General features: G+C 43.2%; 2 protein-coding genes across 2 annotated transcripts in view; one reads left to right on the top strand and one right to left on the bottom strand.

Annotated features, from left to right (window-relative positions):
• The window catches only part of UBALD2 (UBA like domain containing 2), a 32,887-nt gene extending 31,058 nt beyond the window's left edge, over positions 1-1,829 (bottom strand). The window contains exon 1 of the mRNA XM_048487568.1: positions 1,243-1,829. Coding sequence (XP_048343525.1) covers positions 1,243-1,362 — 120 coding nt within the window. The 5' untranslated portion in view covers positions 1,363-1,829. The remainder of the gene's footprint in view (positions 1-1,242) is intronic.
• A 29-nt stretch (positions 1,830-1,858) lies between these two features.
• RNF157 (ring finger protein 157) overlaps positions 1,859-21,632 on the top strand; it is a 161,950-nt gene continuing 142,176 nt past the window's right edge. Inside the window, exon 1 of the mRNA XM_048487566.1 lies at positions 1,859-2,207. The gene's annotated coding sequence lies outside the window, so the exon portion shown is untranslated. The remainder of the gene's footprint in view (positions 2,208-21,632) is intronic.

A 21,632-nucleotide genomic window follows, 5' to 3' on the forward strand; every position in this document is an offset into this window, starting at 1 on the left:
TTGTCCTATGCTCCCTCTGAAATGTTGCCTCCTTCTCTCCTCAGGGAATATGGGGAGAGGGCTTTTTTTTTAAGCAACCCAGGCCAATCCAAAAGAAATGCAGATCCCACACACACTGCCCCTCACCTCCACTGGACAGAAACCCAGCCCCCAAAACACAATGCTCCAAATCAGATTTAGGGAGGAACTGGGGAATGAATGACTGTTTGCAAGTCGGCCAGTATCCAATGTTCACTGGGGGGGGGGTTATTTCACTAGCTTTCTGAGTGCAGATGGTTATACGAAAAGAAAGTGGAGAAAGGCACTTATTTCGTTGGAGGCCATGGAGGTTAGCTGAAACCAGTATTTTTCTGCTCCGGTTTTATTAACCAAAACAAAGGAGCACAAACTTAAAAACGGTGTGGCTGTGGAGAAGGAGGCCTCGGCGACGTAAATTGATTGCCCTCCGTCGTGATTACAGCACCCGGCAGCCGTTTCCTTGCGTAAGCAAGAAACACAGACATGGTGTGCAAGAAATGCTCCTAGCAGGCCTCGGATTCCCACCGCCGGTCTAGTGCAGCGAAGAAAAGCGAGTCTCCTTCACATTCCTATCAGACTGGCGCCCCACACACAACACCACAACAAAACAAACGGCCGGGGTGGGGGAAACACAAGCCAAGAGAATCCGATCCTCTCTTTCTTAACCACCGCACGACCTAGCGTGGGTCTCGATTTTCTGAATTGTGTCTGAGAATTTCCTGCAACCCAATGCACGCTTCTTGCGCACCCGCGCACACACACACACGGCTATTCAAAATGCCCGTGCAAATCTTTATCATCCAAGTGGCCTTGTGTATCCCTGCCTTTCGGTTGGGCAGTTTCAGGAGCATCGGCGTCGTCTCCCCTCTCCCCACCCCCTTTTCCCACGATCGCCAGGAACAAGAGGTTACTCAACACGCAAAGGCCCAGCGCGTTCCCGGCCCTGGAAGGCAGAAAGAGGCAACAGTGATCCGAATTCCTTGGATGGATTGTTGACATGACTAGTAACAGCAACAGACGGAGGTGTGCCCTCCCGCATGTTGCACAGCCGCGGGGTGGGAGATTATGGGGGGGGGGATTTTTCCTGCAGGCGATCAAGAAGCAGGGGACTCCTCCTGAGTGCCCACCCCCACAACTACTTCCAAAACTAACGCAGAACCAGGGGGGAGGGCTAAGAGACCCCCTTTCCCTTCTCCTGGCCATCCGCGGGGGTCCGCAACGCACCTCGAATTGCCAGTGGGCCGCCTGCAGCAGCTGCTTCGCTTGATCCGCCGCACAGCCCGCAGCCAGCACGAACTGGTTGATCATGACCTGATGCCGGAGCTCCTCCATATTCACCGACATGGCGAGCGAAACGAAACCACAACAAGGGAAGAGGAGGAGAGCCAGACGCGCTCGCTCGCTGTCGCGGAGGCGGTATCCGTGTGTGTGTGTGTGTGTGTTTGGGGGAGGGAGAAAAAATCCACAAAGGATCCTGCTCCTCTTCCACCCCGAAACACCCGCTGCTGCCTTCTCGGGATCTGACGCTTCCGGCTGGCACCCCCGATGGGTTCGAGCCAAGTCGACCCCTCGGCTTCTTCTCGCTCTTCAATCCGCCCGAACGAGGGTAATGTTGATATCCCCCCCACCCCTCGCGTAGCTCCTCGGCAGGCTAACACACCACAAACAACAGCATCCCGGGGAGGAGCATGTGGAGAGAAGGGGAGTGGGCAGCGGGGAAGCTGGAGGTGTCTCAACGCTCAAGTCCACGGTTCTGGGGCGCGCTGATTGGTCGCTCGAGCATTCTCTGCGTGTATGAACGTTCGATTCGAATCTTCCAGGCGGTGGATGTTTCTTTTTCTTTGGCCCGCCCCCTTCTTTTTCTATAGCGTACACTTCATTGGGAGGCATAAGCCATCGGGCTCCTCTCCTATTGGTGACGAGCTATGTTTTGGCTGAGGAAGAGGCTCGCGATTGGTTTATTTCTTCTCGTGAGGGTGGGGGTAACGTTATGCTCTTGTTTGAACTGAACTGGAAATTCTATCCCTTTTGTTGATTGGCTGTTCGCTCCCCCTCCCTTTATTTTCCTCCTGTTCTTTAAAAAAAAAGTGTAGTTTGTAAAATCCAAGTTCATTGACGAAGTTCGCTGTAACCAACATGCTCAGCCGGAAAAACAAGAAGCAGCAGCTATGAATCATTTCCGATTAAAGGTTGGTCATCCTGAAAACTAAACTTATCGCCCAATACAAATATATTTTAAAAGATATACACGCATATATATATGGCACATATCTCTTGTCGGAAATACCGCTCAGAACATCCGGATCCTTATTGCTCAGAAGAAGCAGACATTAGGAATGTTATTTCTTGAGGCTTAGTTTAGAGTTGTTTTTACTGATTTCACGAGAGAGCAGAGCACACTGCTGATCTGTGACAATTATGAATGAACTTTTCGATAGCCTTGAATGAAATTACATGAATGGTACTTTCTTGAGGCTTCATGGCCCGTTCAACTTGTGGCTGCCAACAGGCATTTTCAAATCATCTCTGACCACCTCTTTACTGCCTTGATTGAGAGGAGTCAGCCATAACATGCTGCAAACTGATATGCCAGATGTAGGCTTTTATGAAAGTGGAACTCGCCTTACTGCGGTACAACTAAAAGAAAAGCTGTAAGAACTGACAATTAATTGGATTATTTTTCATCAGCTACACTCTCTAGTTATTAATTCTATAGTAAGCCAAAATATACCAGAAATTTGAACAGATCCTAATGGAACATACAAATAGCTCAAAAGGATTAATTTCCAAAATATTATTCAATTGAAATAGACACAAATGTGTCAAATGGATGGAAAACAATACGGTGATATTGGGGGGAAAGTGCAACAAAATTTATGGAATAAATTACGAATCATTCATACAAGGAAAACTATATCAACAGATCTTAGGGAGAATTCTTTAACTTTACTGCCATTGTTGTACATTATTCTGATGCGTCCTGCAAGGATAAATAATACAAACAATACAAAACCTTAGAGAAATTGCAACTTGCAAGGTTTTATATGCACATGTCATGGTCATGCCTGCAGTGTTACAGTTTTGCAAAAATATTTATAGAAACGGCAAACATTGCACATCAAATTATGCATGCTACACCAGCACTGGCTCTATTAACAATCTGGGGGGAACAAAATAGAAAAGTGTCATCCAAGGGATTAATAGCGTTTATGTTAATGGATGCCTGTAGGGTAACAGCATGATGTTGGGAAACCACAGAACTCATACATTTGTGGTATTGAGAACTGTGACAAATATCAGGTTTCTATGAACCATGGCATGGTTTTATTTCATACACAAATCAGAAAGGTATTCAACATCTTTCTAAGACCTTCCTCAGATTATGGAAAAAGAATTAAGTGTACAATGTATAAAGAATTAGCCCTAATGCCATTGAGAAATTCCTCTCTTATTTGTAATGGTAAGATAAATTGAAAATTGTGTTAGATAAGGGTAGCCCAAGTCAGAGGGTGCAGGGATTGAACAGCCACTGGAGTTGGTGCAGGCTCATGCCGATGTGTTTGCCCTTCTAGCTAATGTAAGTGACAGTTATGCCGGCCAAGAGGTCAAATAGGGAGGCAGGCAAGTTTTCACACCATGGTGTTCCTCCGACTTCCAGCTGCCACTTCCAGAATTGTATCTTCTTAATGCGGAGGCCAGTGCAACTGGGGGAGTTCCAGGGGCATTCCTGGAGGCGGAGCCAACCTTAGTAGACTCCCACTGGCCTTTGGCCCTGGGAATGCCAGTGGCAAGGGGCATAATTCCGTTTCCCCCTATGGAGAGCTTTCAGGCAGCTGGGGATTCTCCAGCTTCTCCGGCCTCCCTGTGCCACCTGGAAGCCTTCTGGAGGCAACATGGCAGCAGCGCCATTCCTGGCCACCTCCAGGAACTGAATATGGCTGTAAACCTTTTGTTAATAATTTTATTCAACTTTATGTATGTGTTTATTTTTGTGTCATACTTCTCCATGTTAGTATTTTTGTTACCTATTTGTTTTGGGGGTGATCTTCTGCACAAGCTAAAAGGTTGAGCTAAAAACTGTAAAATCTATAACAAAATAAGTATATTTATTTTGTGGTGTACACAAAAAGGTTTGTTAAAAATGCAGGGCTTGTTATACAAAGTGCACATGTTAAAAATCAGTTATGAACTGTTAACAAAGATATCAGATACTATTGATGATACAGTCATTATAAATGGCCAACATAGGACCATACACATTTCAGCCTATTCGGCCTTCCTCAGTGGTCATAAATACAAAACAATATTATTAAAAAAGCACATCCAGAAATACATCTTACTTGTGTTTTTTTATCTGAAAATGGGAAACCCTAAGGAGAGTGATAAAAAAGAGAGCAAATCTAATTAATATAACCAATATTGTTACTATAACTGAAAAGTTTTGAACAAATCATTACACATAAGATCCTGTATAGCTTATAGTTTATATGTCCTGATGTTGCCTATTTGCACAAACCATGGGTCTTTCACCATTGAAACTGGCTCACACTGAATTCAAAACAACAAAAATATATTTAAGAGCTAAGTTACAATTTTAAGACCTTAATTATATTAAAAAATACAGCTACCACATGCTAAGAGCCTTGTGGAAAACAGCCCTCTGTCCTGGCCATAGTTCTGGAGCCATTTGGTGGATTAACACTGGATTCAGAAGCATAGAACAGTGTCATTGTAGGTGAGGCTTAAATATACTTTTGAACTCTTTGCCTTGCTAGATCAGCTCAATGTCTGTGTAGCCCAGTATTATATATCTGACAGCAGCTGGCCAGATAGAACTCAATTTGCTTTTTAATCGCTGCAGCACACTGAATTGTTGATTCCAGTGACCTTCCCATCACACCCCGAAGATTTCTTTCCTAGGTAGTCACTATTTGTTCAGACCCAACCATTGTATATGTGAAGTTGTGTGGTGGGAGTGAGTCCTAGTGCTTGTCTCAATCTTATCTGTTATTCTGTTTCCTATTTGCAGTCCTTTTGGAAATACTCTTCACAGGCTTACTGTGATTCCTGAATTACTTGACTTTCCCATGTCATTGTTGTCCTAACTCAAAATAATTTAAATAAATACAATGTAAAAGGGAGAGCAAATCTACATTGCAGCCAATGAAGGTGAAATGTCGTGTTACAGACTAATTTATGGAGGTGTATTTGAGTATTGTATATGGAACTGCCTTATTTTCTGCACTGTAAGTTTCTGCACTGGAAATATTAGACCACTATCACTGCAAGACTCCAGTTTGATTTCAGAAGTCCATAGATGGCACCATTCTGATTCCAGTTGACTCAGGGATTTTTCAATTGCCCCAAATCAGTTGTCAGTTGTATGTCTGACACCAAACTGTACTGAATGGATGGTCCTTTGATCATGTAGTGGCTAACAACTAGCTCTTTGTAGCACAATCTAACATATTCACAATCCAGTGTCCACTCAGCAGCAGAACCAAAAGCACAACAGCTATAGAAACAAGTTAATTTTGCACCACCAACAGACATTCCCACAACACTCCTAGAAACTTCTCCACTGCAGACCAATCACTCACTGCCAGTGCATGAAAGACACCAACCTATGACACCAAACTAATGAAAATAAAACAACATGTATCCCTCCCACACACAAGCACAACTCTGTTTCTCCTCATAAATATGCTCCATTAGAGGTCACCCTTGAACAAATGGTTAAGATGTATGTACACACAACCCCAAGGGTTCCCAAAAGAAATGTTCAAGTCCTCCCAAGATTCCCATGATTCATTACAGACCATAGTAACAGCACTGCACATGATGTGTTTGTATGTGTATATTTTGCCACAGAGAAGGGTGCCATGTGAACAAGGAAGAATGGAAGCTACCACTACAAGCTCACAGAAGACAGCAGTGAGCTGTGTGGTGAATTAGTGATGGGGAAATGGAAATTAGGAAATTGAAATCTGACTGCCACCAGGGTTTTGATATCTTTTTAAAAACCAAAATTGCAACTATTTATGTAAAAAGAGTCTTACAACAGGCTGTTCGCAAAGGCATAGACAAAATGAAGACCCATAACGAGACCTTTGTATTCTCCCAGAGGTCTAGCCCATAAAGCATCTTCTCCCAACCCATATGTGTCATGCATCACATTCAGAGATTCCCAACCACATAGCCTAACACACTATTTGCTTGTTTGTGTAAACATTTATATTCCACCTTTTCTTGTGGTGCAAGACACGCTACAATAATAGTTAAAAATGTTTCCTGTTAAAGCTGACATAAAATAGCAAACCTGAAACCTCTCCTCCTCTCCCCCCTTAAAAGATGCCTGCCATTCAAATCCCCTCAGGAACCTTGGCAAGCAGGCAAACCTTGCAGTGCCTCCTGAAGATCTCCAAAGAGGGCCCCCCACACACACCTTCAGGAAACCAATTCCACAGAGCAGGAGCCATCTGTTTGTTGTCAGATGGGCCACCCTAAGTAGTGGGATAGCCAATAAATGGCTGCCTAAGGACCAAAGTTGGTGCACAGGAACATATGGAAGAGAACATGTGGAAGGTTGTGAAAGATTTTAAAGGTTATAACCAGTGCCTTGAACTGAACTGGGAAACAGATTGGTAACCAATGTAGCAGTTTTAAAATGGACAACACATGCTCTCAGGGTCTAGCCCCTGGACAATAGTCAGGCAGCTATGTTCTGGGCCAGTTGTATGGCAGTCCCACATAAAGCAGTAATCCAGCCAGGAGGTGACAGAAACATGGATCAGCATGGCCAGATTGGCCAAGAATAGGCGAAACAGATACAGCTGGTAAAAGGTGTTCATGGCCACCAGGCCAGTCTGCTTTTCCAACAGTAAGGGAGGGTCCATGAGAACCCCAAGCAAATACCTGCTCTGAAAAAGCCAACATCTTGGATGAACAGATTCAGCCCCACTAGAATATCAGCCTTCCCAGTAAGCATTAGCTCTGTCTTGTCTGGATTCAGCTTCAGTTTGTTCTTCCATAGCCATCTGACCTCGGCCTCAAAGCACTGGTTCAGAACCAGTCTGGAGTCTTGGATAATGAAACATAGAGCTGGATGACACCCAACCCCAAAGCTCTACACAATCTAATTCAGCAGCCTCATATGTATATATTAAAGTTCATGGGTGACAAAATAGAACCTTGCGGCATCCCACAAGATAAATTCCACCTCCAGTTGATTTCACAAGATAAATTCCACCTCCAGTGGAGATTCTTTGTATCCAGACAGACAAAAAAGCGTGAAACTGTCAGTGGCTTGGCTTGGCCCAATTCTTAATGCCAACTTCATATTCAAACCAGTAGATAAGGCTAGAGTGATCAGCTGGGCCAAATACCTCTGAGATGTCCAACAGTATCAATAGGGAATCTTGACCCACCCCTCCGATTTGTTTAGGTATGTTTTTGCAGAGACATTGTCTTGTGAATTAGAAAATGGGAATGAACATGGCAGGTCCCTGTACTGGAAGTGATTTTTCCCAAAACAGAAACAAAAAAAACCTGCCAATGCACTGGACAGATACAAATATGTAGGTAAGCCTCCAGGAGATGCATGGAGGTTAGATTGCGACCAACTCACCTTGCGGTTGTCCTGTCAAAATCTAGGGAGGGTATGTTGGGAACAAAAGTACGTTCCCTCCTGGTTTCCAATCCAATTTCCTCAGATTTCTGGGCACTGCCTGAGATTTGTCCTTAGTTTCCACTAGGATCTTATTCAGTATCTCCCCAAATAGCTCAACACCCTGGAAGGGGCAGGTGGAAATGATGGCTTTTGAATGGAAGTTGGCCTGCCATGCCAGGAGCTGCTGCCGTGGTAGCCATGATCCCGACCAAGAAGGTTAAGGAATCTTTAAACATCTGCATCTGCAGAAAAGGAAGCCACTTTTAGAAGAAGGTTACCACCCTCAGCCAAATGGCTGTTGCTGTCGAGCACCTATTGGAGGAGCTTGTGTCCCCCACACGGTGATCACCCTAGAGACTGTCATGTATTTGACTTTCACCGTCTTCTGAGAGCAGCTCTGCCAACAGCAGCGCAACTACTGGGGCATCCTCAAGAAGAACCTGCAAGAGCCCGGTGGTATAAGCAGGTATTTCGTAAAGCTTCTTTAGGACCCGCAGAACTTGCCTATTTGCCATAGGCTTGACCCACTTAGATTTTAGTTGCCACTCAAAACTTCATGAAGGGGAAAACCTTCTTGCTAGAGGAGGTATTGGGAGGTGGGGGGGGGGGGGATTCCTTACTGCCAGTATGCTTAGATTTAATCTCTGGTTTGTCTAGTTCCTCTGCTGGCTGATTGTCCTTTAAATCCAGAGCAGCCAAGGTGTTAAAAAGAAGGTACTGAAAATCCTCAGTCTTAAAGAAATGATGGGTCTGTTCAGAGACCTGGATCTCTCCCCTTCCTCATAATCAGACAAGAACTATCCTTCTCTGGACTCAGAGACATTGGCTGAAGATGGGTGGAAGCCCTGTCTGGAACCACTGTTCTGTGCTTCTGTTTAGCCACAATAGGCCATCTGTTACCCGTCCCCCTCTCCCCATGAAGGATCTCTGGCACCCGAGTGCCTGGAACAGAGGTCACCTAAGTCCATGTGGCAGTGGAAAGCTAGTGACCTGCTGCCCCAAAAATCTTTACATCTTCCTAATGTAATCGGACAAGTTTGGGGGGGGGGGGGCGGCAACCAAAGGGGTGTTACTGGATTGGTTATCTGCCACCACTCCTTCTCTGAGTAGACCCCCTGGGCTGGTGGAAAGGATGCTTTCTCATTAGTAGGGGCTCCTTCTGGGCCCTCAGTGCCTGCCATGGCTGTGGAAGGACAAGGCTGATTGGTGGCGGCCATTTTGTTTCTGAGCATCATTTTTGTGTGCTTTGCAGAGCTGCAAGATGGCAGTGATACAGCAGTGCTGGCCAAGGCAGAAACAGCTCATGGGTGGGTCATGCTTGCCTGGCTACAGGCTTCTTCTGTTTTTGCTATTACTGGAGCCTCCAGGTCGTCCTCCAAAAAGAAACCATCCTGCATAGCCTCAATTCTGCCTTGGACATCCAGAGGAATGCCTTTACAACAGGGGTCTTCAAACTATGGCCCTCCAGATGTTCATGGACTACAATTCCCATCAGCTTCTGCCAGCATGGCCAAATGGTAGGGCTCATGGGAATTGTAGTCTATGAACATCTGGAGGGCCATAGTTTGAAGACCCCTGCTTTACAAGCTTCCTGGGATCCAATCTGAGCTGGAGGAGTCTTCAATTCAATTCACCTTCCTTTAGCCTCAGTGGGAGTCTGAAAAAAATAGGGACAGTCCAGAGCAGAGGAAGTAAAGAAAATGAATGGGATAGAAGAAATGAGGGTAAGAATAAGTAGAAAGGGGAAGAAAAACTAGTGCAGGCAACCAAGCTAGCAGCAACTTCCTGTGAGACAGGAAAAGAACAGAGGAAGGGGGGATGATCCCAAGCCAAACAGGAAGAATTTGTTTCCAGCCTCCCTTAAATGGTTAGTGGGAATCATTCAGAAATCTTCTGGCTCAGAGGGAGAACTGCTTGTCATTCTTAGTAGACTGGCTTAGATCCAACTCGATTTAGCATAACTACCCCTTCTCTTGTCTTCAGTTTCCAAGCTTCAGTGGAATCTGGGGTCCAAAAGAAACTGGGTTAAGTAATCCTTCTTGTTACCACAACGAACTTTGCACAAGCTCTGAGGAAACAGCTACAGCATAGATAGCATGTTTAGCGTAGTTAGTGCAACTGTATTGCTTTTCATTTGAATATCTTTGTTTTGCTGCTGCTGCGTGTTTCCCCTGTATTTTGTTTTGCCTCCCTCCACATTTTTGAATCCAACCACCCTTTCCCTTCTTTTCTGCAATAAACCTTTTTATAAGGACATTTTTAGCTTCACTTAATACAATCTATTATTCTGGGATATTTCTCTTAATCTCTTCCCCGTGTGCTAGACTGCACAGGCACAATCAGATTGTTAAGTTTGTTATTGCTCTTGTACTGTACTGGAAAACCAGGATCAACTCTACTGGGTGGATATGAGCCCATGTTCAGGGTCACTGGCATCTCAGATTAACCTGCCCCTGGGGTTTGTATGAGGTTAAATCGAGGAGAAGGGGAAAACTATGTGAGCTTCCCTAACATCCTTGGAACCAGGATAGATTTTTTTAAAATGATAGATTGATATGCAGGGGTGCAAAGGAGTAAGTGGAAGTAAATGACCATTGCTTATGTGACTGAGGACTGAAAGCAGAGTCTGGTGGAGCTCCAATCTAGGACCCTCTAGCCGTCTTGAGGACTAGTGTTATCCTTTGTAGCTACAGTTATGGAGCTGGACCCAGGGAAACTGCTTTTGCCTTGATTTACTAGAAGCCTTTAAATCTACCCTTTCTTCTGCCGTCAAGTTTAGGAGAATATTAGTGCCCCATCTCAAAGTTGTTGCTAGGAAACAGGAAATAATATTTTTTGCCATTTATGCCTAACAATATTTTATAAATGGTAAACATTGGTTAAAAGGAACCTACAGCTGCCTCTGTGTGTAGCATGCAGAGGGGCTCAATATAACAAGTTAGAAGTGTCAATGCTCCTGACAGTGTTAATAATAATTGCTCTTTTGCGCCATAGTTCCTTGTCCTGAATGTCCCTGTATCTCAAGAGAAAGCACAGTGTACCTGCCTGGTGTCATTAATATATTTCTATTCTGCCTGCTTTCATCCCTGATTCTCCAAGAGACGTCACAATCCAGTCTGTGACACTGCACACATCCCTGCATCAAAATCAGGTCGACAAAGCCATAAGGCAAGAGAGGCAAAAGTTCTCTATTATACATGTAGATACGCGATATGTGTGTATGTATATTTAAAAAGACAGAACAGACTAGTTTCTAAAGAACACTGTCAACTTTCATGTGGCTAGATTTTATTTTGTTCTGAAAAGATGTTTAAAACACAGCTGATTCATTATCCCTTCTCAAAAAAGCAAGGAAATTGAAATAGAATGACCCAATTTCCCTTGTCTATTTCTCGCTCCTTCCTGTGTTCTAAGATTGGAGGCTGTCATGTGTTTTTAAAAGATGCTGTACATCTTTTGAAAACACGTGAAAAGATAAACCTTATATTATGAATTACATGGCATTTTCAAACAGAACCAAAATAATTGATTTAGAGGGCCCCCTAAGGTATTCAAGATACTGGAAAGATTAAAGTCATGCAAGAGTCTAGAGAGATGCAGAGACTGCTATTATGTGTCTTGAGCCTCATATCAGAAGTGAATGTAAAATACGATGAATTTCACAGAATTATAAGATGTGTTCAATATGTTTCAAATGTTGTGCCTCAAATCTATATAGGAAATTTAATCTGCCTTTGGAATAAATTGTGGCATCCCCATAATACGTGACCATAATATTGTTGATATTTAACTGGATTTTGCAGTAACAGTCATGATGTCTTTCTAATTCATTCCAGGGACTATAGGGTACTTTCTGAAATCTGTTGTCTGCCCTTTCAAATAGTCCCTTGTCAAGCAAACCCTAGATAAACTGTCATCCAGTCATGTAAGCTGGCCTTGTATCTGAACAGCCTGGATGTAACTTTTGCTGTTGAGATAATTGAAGTCAGTTGCCATCTTTTTAGTTTTCTGACTGAATCTTTACAATAGGCAAAAATTCAGCAGGTGACATCTGTTCTGGAATGGAGATTAAATCTATGGGAAATACTTTGCTATTAAACGACTCTTTGTCATAGAGCACAAAAGTTCTTGATGGAAAAAAATTGGCAACCATAACTTCATAATTTGGCTCCAAAATTGTGGGTTGTTAAGGAACAGCTGAATAATGGAATAATGAGGATTACTTCCTCCTATATCTCTTGCCCATTACTACCCACTTCCTTATTTCAGTTGGGTGGCCTGTGCACAGTTTTCTACGGAATGTTTATGGCTTCCTAACCTGCAACATGACTGTGACTAATTTATCAGCCTAGCACTACTTCTGCCTCTACCATGGGAGTCCTCAAGAACCTTCGCATTACAATTCCATTTTGTCTTCTTTTTGTTTTTTTAAATTTAGCAACAGCTGACTCCCCCTGCCATCTACTCAAACATGTCCCAGAAAGACTGGCCAATTATTCACAACATGTTTGCTGCGTGGTGGGGGTGAATGTCCATCGCACCAAGATTTCTTGTACAGACATATTTCTTCAAGCCCGCTTTCACTTTTCATTCTATCCATGGCAAGCGAGACCACTTCTAGAATGATTCTAATTTTGCTTTCCCGCCAGAGTGGGCAGATTTGCCAGTCTCTGTTTTCACTTCCAGCAGCTAGTATTTAGAGATCTACTGCCTCTAAATATGTAGCATTTATATGCTCATCATTAATAGATGTTTATACACCAGTCTATGCACTTGTCTAATCCTTCTTTAAAGATATTTAAACTAGCAGCCATATTATTACATTTTATGGTAGCGAATTCCATTATATATTTGGCATATTCTTAATCTACTGTCTATCAATTTCAAATAACTCCAATTTCTTGTATTATGGGTGTGGAGAAATGGGGTCTTCCCTGACCAATTTCTGTTCTCCAATCAGGTATCATAGATTTGGAGGACTTGAAAATGCCAGAGGGACATCAAGAAGAGCTACTTGACCTAGGGGGGAAAGATAACTCAGACTGACCCTGAAAGAGTGGTGGGGCCTGGGAACTGATAAAATGCTGAGAACAGAGGGGCAAGGTTTTTTTCTGCTGGGTCACTGAAGTTGGCAGACCTCTTGCCTGGGCTTTGGAGAGAGCAGCCATTTTTGGAGCATGTGCTCACCCAGGAAGCTCACTCAGCCTTCCAGGTAATGGGAACTCTGTGAGAATTGTAACCTTCTAAGCTTTAAGCGCCTACCCTATTGTAACAATTGCTAGGGTATGTTTAGATTACGGAACAGAGGATTTGTGTTTATATCTCAATTGTTTTGGAAACCCTTGCTCAATCTGGTGCAGTACTAAAATATACTTGTAACCATTTTATTTTTAATAAATCCTTTTAAACCTTAGATGTGGGGAACAGTTCTCTGTACCAGGAATGCCTCCACTGTCTTGGATATGCTATCTAAACAGGAGGGGGAGAGGAAGACTGGCAGCTGGCAAACAGCTTTTCCTCCAGGACCTCCAATCTGCCCTGTGGAACCCAGGACAGGAGAAACTGAGGCCAGCCTCAGGGTTGCAAAGGGAGCTGGAGGACGACTTCTGACCCGCCCCAGTGGGAAGTTCCTTAAACAGTCAGGTAGTGGCAGCAATACCCAAGAGAAGAAAGCAAGCCCTCTCCAGGAAAAGGTGGCAACCGCTGGTAGAAGCTTGGGGGTGGAATAGGGCCTGAAGAGCAAAGCAAGCCCATTCCACCACAATGGGAAAAGGAGAAAAAGTTATTTTTGTCCACTTTTTGAACACCCTGGCCTTTCTACAGGCTTTGAAAGGCCCTGGGCCTTCCAACTAGGGTTGGCAACTTCCAGGTAGGGCCTGGAGATCTCCTGGAATCACAACTGATCTCCAGGGTAATCTCCAGAGATCAGTTCCTGTGGAGAAAATGGCTGCCAGAACTCTATGACATCGGACCCCTGCTGAGCTCCCTCCCTTCCCCAAACTCTGTCATCCCTGGGTTCTACTGCCAAATCTTCAGGAATTTCCCCACCCCGAGTTGGCAACCCTACTTTCAATATTCTCCTGCTAAACATGTCACATCCTTAGGTGCACATGACCTGCTGGAGGAGGGAGCAGAGTGTGACTGTTCCTTGCTCCTCTTGGCATTTGAGAAAAAGTTGCATTCATTCAGCATTAAAATATGATTCCCTTTCCCATCATGGAACAGAACACTGTTTTAGAGCCCCTTCTGGTGTGGGATGTGTCTCTGGGTTGATAGTCCATCTGTGGTGGTAGTAAATGGTCGAAACATCTCTAGTTTACATTGGATCCTCAACTGGACTGAGGGCCTCAGTAGCTGCCTCAGCATGCTGACCCTTGATGCTTGCTCTATCTATGCTGTTGCAAGGAATTAATCTTTGCAGACCTGAAGTAGCAGAAACAGACTTTGGAACCTAAGGGGCACAGGGAAATTGGCCAGTCGACACCCCTAGTTGTGAATTAACAAATTATTAGCTAAAGTATTAATTCACTTACTGAATAGTTTTTGCTGTTGCCATACATGTGCTTTAAAGGTCTTATAATTAAAATAATATTGCAATAAAATACCCCAGTTATAATATCAGTGAATTAGAAGTTCGTTCACAGATTAAATGATAGGGTACTTTGATAAGACATCATATTTGCTGAAGATAATAATACATAGTCAGCAGTCAGGAAGAGACTGGAGTGAATTAAGCCAAGTTCTTTACGATTCTAAAATTCAATGAATTTAAAAATATTTAGCTTGGTTTTTTTCCCTTTGGGTCATGAAAGAAAGGAATTTTTTTCTGATCCACAGAGGTTCAACTGTTGAACTTCAACATCTACTGTAATACTCAAATCTGTAATATTCAATACTACTTCACAGGTGGGGTTGGGGGGTGGGATTGTGTGAAGATAACTGGCAGTTGTTTGTCAGCTGAGTGTGTGTCTTCCTTTTCTCGCAGGCACTTAAAGCCTGGCCAGGGCCAGAGATACAACCCAAAGGACACTTGTCCTCTTCCCTATGGCATTGATGAATGAACTTGGTAGCTATCAGTCTAGCTCAAGATGTTTTTTGTACTTTTGGGGGAGTTTTGATCTTTCTTTAGATTCATTTTGTTTATATGGTATTTTTTGTAAGCTGCTTTGGATCCCCATCAGGGAGAAACGTGGGATAAGAACTGTGATAGTAATCTCCAACATGTAGATTGCCCCATTCATATAATAACCAGAATGTGGCACCTTTGGTTCCCGCATTGTTTAAAATTCATAGCTCACCAATGTGGAAAAATAAAAAGGCCCAAAGTATTCAGCATACATTCCCTAACCCAGACCTACCTTCCTTCCTTCCTTCCTTCCTTCCTTCCTTCCTTCCTTCCTTCCTTCCTTCCTTCCTTCCTTCCTTCCTTCCTTCCTTCCTTCTTCCTTCCTTCCTTCCTTCCTTCCTTCCTTCCTTCCTTCCTTCCTTCCTTCCTTCCTTCCTTCCTTCCTTCCTTTCTTTCTTTTATTAAATTTCTATACCGCCCTTCCCCAAAGATCTGCACACTGCCATTCAAGTCATTAACTACAGAAACCAATGGGGGGAGAAAAGAAGAAGAAGAAAGGTTGGTTTTAGTACCCTGCTTTTCTCTACTGAAAGGAGACTAAAAAACAGCTTCCCTCCTGTACCACAGGCACCTTGTGAGGTAGGTGGGACTGAGAGAGTTCTGAGAGAACTGTGACGAGCCCAACGTCACCCAGAAGGCTTTATGCAGAGGAACGGGGAATCACCCAAGTTCTCCAGAAATTCAGCATGTATATCCCCATCCAATCATATTTACTCAAAACAGTCCCATGGATTTTGTTGAGATTAACTCCCTAGTAAGCATGCATGGAATTTCAGTCTTATTCTGAACAGTCAGAGAGAACTTCTCCATTTTCAGATGCCTAGATGAGTCATATTCAGCAACTAGGCCCCTATGCAGTGAGATGCAAATTAGATAGTTATGGCCATTAGTCAATAAATTAAATTGCTTTTGTTTGCATTCATCTGGCAATCACAGGAAAGGGTAGGGAGTGCAGTGGAGCCCTGAAGTTCTTTTCCTGTTGGATTACCAGTATAACTTACAAGTACTGAGGAAAGGATGCCCCCAAACCTTGGAGCTGAGAAAGATCATCAAGAGATAAGCACAGCTCCTGTCTTATTTTGTGGATTTCAAGCATCTGCAAGCACCAATGTAATACATAATCTGCATAATTTGAAAGTATCCTCAGAAAGGACAGGATAAACCAACAAAAGGATATACCTGATTTTCTCTTATGGTTCCCTGCTACAGTCAGGACTGTATGCAAGTTGATCATTGCAAGTGGGATGTGTCTGTGTGCTTTTGGGTTGTACATTGTGGGAATTGGCATGATGGTCCCTTCCACTCCTGTGTGCCCATTTAGTTCTGTGCAGAGCCAGCATGGTGTAGTGGTTAAGAATAGGTGGACTCTTATCTGGAGTACCAGGTTTGATTTCCCCACTCCTCCACACAGCACTGTTCAGTGAACCAGATTTGTTTTCCCACTTCTACATTCCTGCTGGATGACCCTGAACTAGTCATAGTTCCTCAGAACTCTCTGTGTCTGTTGTGGGGAAAGGAGTGTGTAAGCCCCTTTGAGTCTTCTTACAGGAGAGAAAGGGGGTATACATCCAGACTCCTCCTCCTCCTCTTCATCATCATCATCATCATCATCATCATCATCATCATCATCATCATCATCATCATCATCATCCAGTGATGTAGAACTAACACAGTCATGGGGGGGAGGTGTTACTAATGAGGTATCTGGGGTAGGGATCGTAACACGGGAGAGGGGAAAACTAGGTTTACGGAGAACTACAGTCTAAACAGAAGGCAACTTAGGAAAACCTATACTGAAGAAAAACATCTGGAGGACAGAAGAGAAGCATGGTATGGCCTGTTTTTAAATTGACTGTCTTATCTATGGCAGCTCTGCAGTGCAAACCTAAGTGTGTTTACTTGGGCATACATCACACTGTTTTGACAGGACACACTCTGTAGCAAATGTGCAACCTTCTCCTATCCTTTGCTCTATTTTCAGTAGGAATTACACCCAAGCAATTGTGCTTAGCATTGCAGATTTTGCTTCCGCTATGTCTCCAAAACTCCTGCATAGAAAGCATTAAATATTAAGAGCCATGCACTCACTTTATGGCAAAATGGGTTTTGTGTCCTGATCACTCCAGTCACATCACTAGGGAAAAAAAGATGAGAATCTGGAAAAGGATGGTGTTTCAGCAAGTTTCTGTGAGCAGGCCAGATTCAGTCACACAACCCCCACCCCCCCACCCCTGGCCCTCCCTGACAGACATTATGCCTTGATTAAACTGTGGATGATGTCAGCACCTTACAGACCCTTTCCCCTCTAATGAATACATCAGATAAACTGTGCAACAGAAGAGAAACATTGACTTAAAGGGGGAGGGGGACTAATACAGTGGAGAGGGAATGTATATGCTCGTGGGATTTAAAGCCCTTCACAGCTTGTAGGAGCACAATTCCACCACCACCAACTCACACACTGAATGTGCTACTCTGGCTCACAAAGCAAATGGATAAATAGGCATAGCATATCAATCCCTGTGTCTCACAAAACAGATGCACATTCAACATTGACGCTGGCCTCTTCATTTTGTTTCCAAGATACATGGGACAGTGGATGGTGTAACAATCTGTTAAGGTCCAAAACAATAGTTCATTTTGGATAGGGGTTGTTTATCATCATCATCATCATTATTGTCGTTGTCGTCAGATTCCACAGCTGCCATATCTTTAGCTGGTTGTTTGCCTTCATTACAATTCAAGTCTCACCCCAAGGCCTAGGAAGTTGTAATGTATTGGCATAGTATTCGTGCGGATCCCAGCAGGGCTGCCTTCTGAATTTGACAGATGTTAATTTTGTCAATTCGAAGATGTTTCAAGTGCTGCCCTAGTGTTTTTGGGATGGCGCCCAGCGTGCCGATTACCACTGGGACGAGCTCAGCTGGTTTGTGCCATAGACGCTGAAGCTCGATTTTCAAATCGCGGTATCTAGTGACCTTCTCATGTTCTTTTTCAATGAATTGCTATTATTGTTATTGTTATTGGAGTGCCAGCAGTAAGTTGTGTATTGTGAAGAACATGGAATTCACATGATCCTAGTCCAAATGATTTATAATAATTTGTTAGGTAGATGAGACAGAGATTGGGGAGGGGTGGCAGGGAAAAAAGGGGAAATTGATGAAGAGATGGCTTAAGTTAGTGGTTCTCATCAAACTGTGGGTTCAGACCCAGAATCGGGTCATAGTTCTATCACAGATTGGTTATGAAGCCGAAAATTATGAGAAGTAACAGGATGAATGGGAGGAGAAGGCTTCGGAGAGCTCCATGGCCAATCTGGCTTTGCTTCTGCTTCAGCTTCAATGCTGCCAGAAATCTCTACTGATGGGGGGATTTCTGTCAACTTCGCTTCTTCGCTTCTTCCTTCTTGCTACAGCCTCAAATGCTCCTGAATGCTGCTGCTGGAGAACAGAACAAAATAGCAAAAAGTCCCCTTTGTGCACATTCAAATAGTTGATTGGTTTCTCCCAGTGTGTGAGAAGGCCATGAGATTACGTAGCAAAAAGAACATTTACTAAGGCAAATTTGTAAACTATCACTTCAATTTGATGTAGAAACAGAACAAGTGACAATATGAGAGCCAGTGTGGTGTAGTGGTTAAGAAGGGTAGACTGTAATCTGGAGAACAGGGTTTGATTCCCCACTCCTCCGCATGAGTGGTGGACTCTTGATGAACTGGATTTGTTTCCCCACTTGTACATAAAGCCTGCTGGGTGACCTTGGACTAGTTACAGTTGTCTCAGAACTAGAACTCTCTCAGTTTCACCTACATCACAAGGTCCCTGTTGTAGGAAAAGGAAGGTAAGGAGTTTATAAGCTGCTTTTAAACTCCTTACAGGAGGAAGCAGTGGGATATAAATCCAAACTCTTCTTCCTCTTCTTCAGAAACGATTAATTATATCATGAAAGATGACAGTAATATGCTGATATAACTTTTATTTTGTGAAACAAAATCTAGAATTGGATTATTAGAATTTACATCAAGAATAGCCATTATTGGTAATAGTTTTTTTAAAATATATATATAATGTATAGATAATTTTTTCCACTCGTAGTCTTTAAAGTTAACTCTAACTATTATTTGATTCAGTTTTCTGTTCTGTTATTTTCTATTACAAATAATTTTTAAAAGGGCTGAGAGGGAGGAAGGAAATGTGAAGTTTAGCTCCTCCTGTCCAAATGGGCTGTGACTGAAACATGATCCACAAAAATGCTCCCACCTCCAGCCACTGTGCAGTTCCTCATTTGGTCTGGCTCAAGAGGGAAAGCTCAAGGAGCTAATGAGTCGTGCTCAAGATGATCATGAGGTGCGTATGTTCCCTTTTACACTGAAGGCTTATCGTGTGCCATTCAGTGAGGAAGCAACCTGTGTGGGGGAGGGGGGAAATGTGGATGTACTTGGCAAGTGGTTCCTGGAAAGTGCAGTAAGTTTAGAAATGCGTCCCACTTTGACCGTTTTGAGAACTGGCTAAAGAGGAGAGGTAGGTAAATTACCATCAGACAGGAAAGGACAGGAAGTCAGAATCTGGATGTTCAATAGATGGATTTTAGTTGCAGTTTCTTTCACTGTGCTAACCTGCCATTTTAAAGGGCACCCCTACACAAATGTAACTTACAACCAACCTAAAAATCAATGTGAAGAAGTGCAAAATCAATCAATTGCAATGTCTGAAACTTGGGCTCATTCCGCACATGCAAAATAATGCACTTTCAAACTGCTTTCAGTGCTCTTTGAAGCTGTGCGGAATAGCAAAATTCACTTGCAAACCATTGTGAAAGTGGTTTGAAAACGCATTATTTTGCATGTGCGGAAGGGGCCTTGGTTTCTTATGGTACTTTATATGCATATAGAAGTGCTCTGTTTGCTCCTGCAGATGATATTTTGGCACAGTGATGGCGAACCTATGACACACATGTGAAAAGTGCCATGACATTTTGGCCAGCATTCACCAGCACCCGACAAGAACTATTCACCCTGTTTGAGTCATTTGATGTTTATTTGCATAATACGTAGCACCACACAAGATTGGGCAGTATTTTTTTTAAATAAATGAATATGTAAAGAATGTCTCTTTTGTTGGGTGGGGGATGACACCCCAGCAGAGTCAAACTAGGCATTTTCTGAATTTTTGACTCGTCGAGCCCAAAAGGCTCACAATCACTGCTTTAGCACTGCATAAGAAATTCACTGTACCATAGATATTGCCTTAACAAGTTTGGGTTCAAAAGAGTTCTTTGGTGTTTGGCATTTAGACACATGAATGCATAAGAGGCAGTCTTCTATTGAGTCAGATCATTAGTCTGTCAAGGTCAGCATTGTCTACGCTGACAGCAGTAGCTCTCCAGGGTCTCAGATTAGAGGTCTCTGTTATCACCTGATACTTTTAACTAGAGATGCTGGGGATTGAACCTGTGACCTTTGGCAGACAAAGCAGGTATTCAGGGGAGGAAGCTGCCTCTGCCTTATACTCAGCTTGTAGTATAGGTAACTCCCTTGCCTTCATCTAGCTTTACACTCTTGTTTGCAACTGTGAGTAATCAAATTTATCTGGGCCAGAGGACAACTTTATTCTTTTGTTTCCAGTGCATTCCAAGATGTCTTGGCTGGTGAGAGGCATTCATGGACAGAGTTACAGAAGAGTTGAGAAGTGTGGATAATGGGTGCTTTGGATAGGGGTCTGCAACCTGCGGCTCTCCAGATGTCCATGGACTACAATTCCCATCAGCCCCTGCCACCATGGCCAATTGGATAGATGATAATGAAGGGAGGATGGGGGTGGTTTGGCGTGGTTGGCGGTCTTTGCAGCAGATCCACATTTTGCAACCACCTCTGATGAATACCATAATCATACTGTTGTTATGTTGCTCCTTTAATAATTACACAGTGAAGCCCAAAGTGTCCAAATTGTAGGTTAATTTTGAACAGCATTTGTCGCTTGTAAAAAATTCTTCTTATCAGAGTTCTTTTTTTAACTTGAGAATGATAACATCTGTGATCTCCATTTTACATTAAATACGCTGGTGGGATCAGACCTTTCCTTTGTAGCAGTTCTGCTGTACTGTTCCGCTGTGGTATGGCAATATAAAATACTCTGCGGCACCAGCAACAAGAGCGCAGTAAAACACGAGCGTTGCACATAATGGCCTGTGCTTTATGGATATTTGCAAGCATAACGTTGAATTATTGTCTGCTCCAGAATTCTGCAGCGTGTTTCATGATGTTATAATGGACTCTAACCAAGCCTTTGTTTCTCCACTGATTTACCGTTTTGTATTTAGCCTGGGATTTTATCAACTAACTGTGTTACTAGGTGCCACTACAAGATATATTCTGCCCACCTCAATATTCCAGAATAATCTGTACAAATATGACAGTCAGTTGCTTAATTTATTCTCATTGCAGTCTTTGGAATGTCAGGCAAGAAGCGTGATTAGGGGAAGGAGGAGAGGCACAGGGTGAGCTAAAAGCTGCAGTCTAAAAGCTGAGCTTCTTAAGGCTGCAGTCTTGGCTAAGCAAGTCAAAACCTGGTGATTTTCAGTTGTCCCCGGCACGCCTAACTCTGCGTAACAGACTACACACCTCATTCCCTAACTACTATCTGCCTAAGCACTCTGAGTTTTTAAAGCAGACACTGTTGTTCATTTGCAAATTTTATCCATAGTTATAAGAAATAGAAATGTGGTAAAAACAAATGTATCATGTTAAAAGCTTTAGGACTAGTATGGAATCCTTATTCTGACAACGGGGGTGATGAGATGCAGAAAGCACTGGATTCAATA

This window comes from Sphaerodactylus townsendi, linkage group LG03 (genome assembly GCF_021028975.2).
Source record: "Sphaerodactylus townsendi isolate TG3544 linkage group LG03, MPM_Stown_v2.3, whole genome shotgun sequence".
NCBI classification, from domain to species: Eukaryota; Metazoa; Chordata; class Lepidosauria; order Squamata; family Sphaerodactylidae; genus Sphaerodactylus; species Sphaerodactylus townsendi.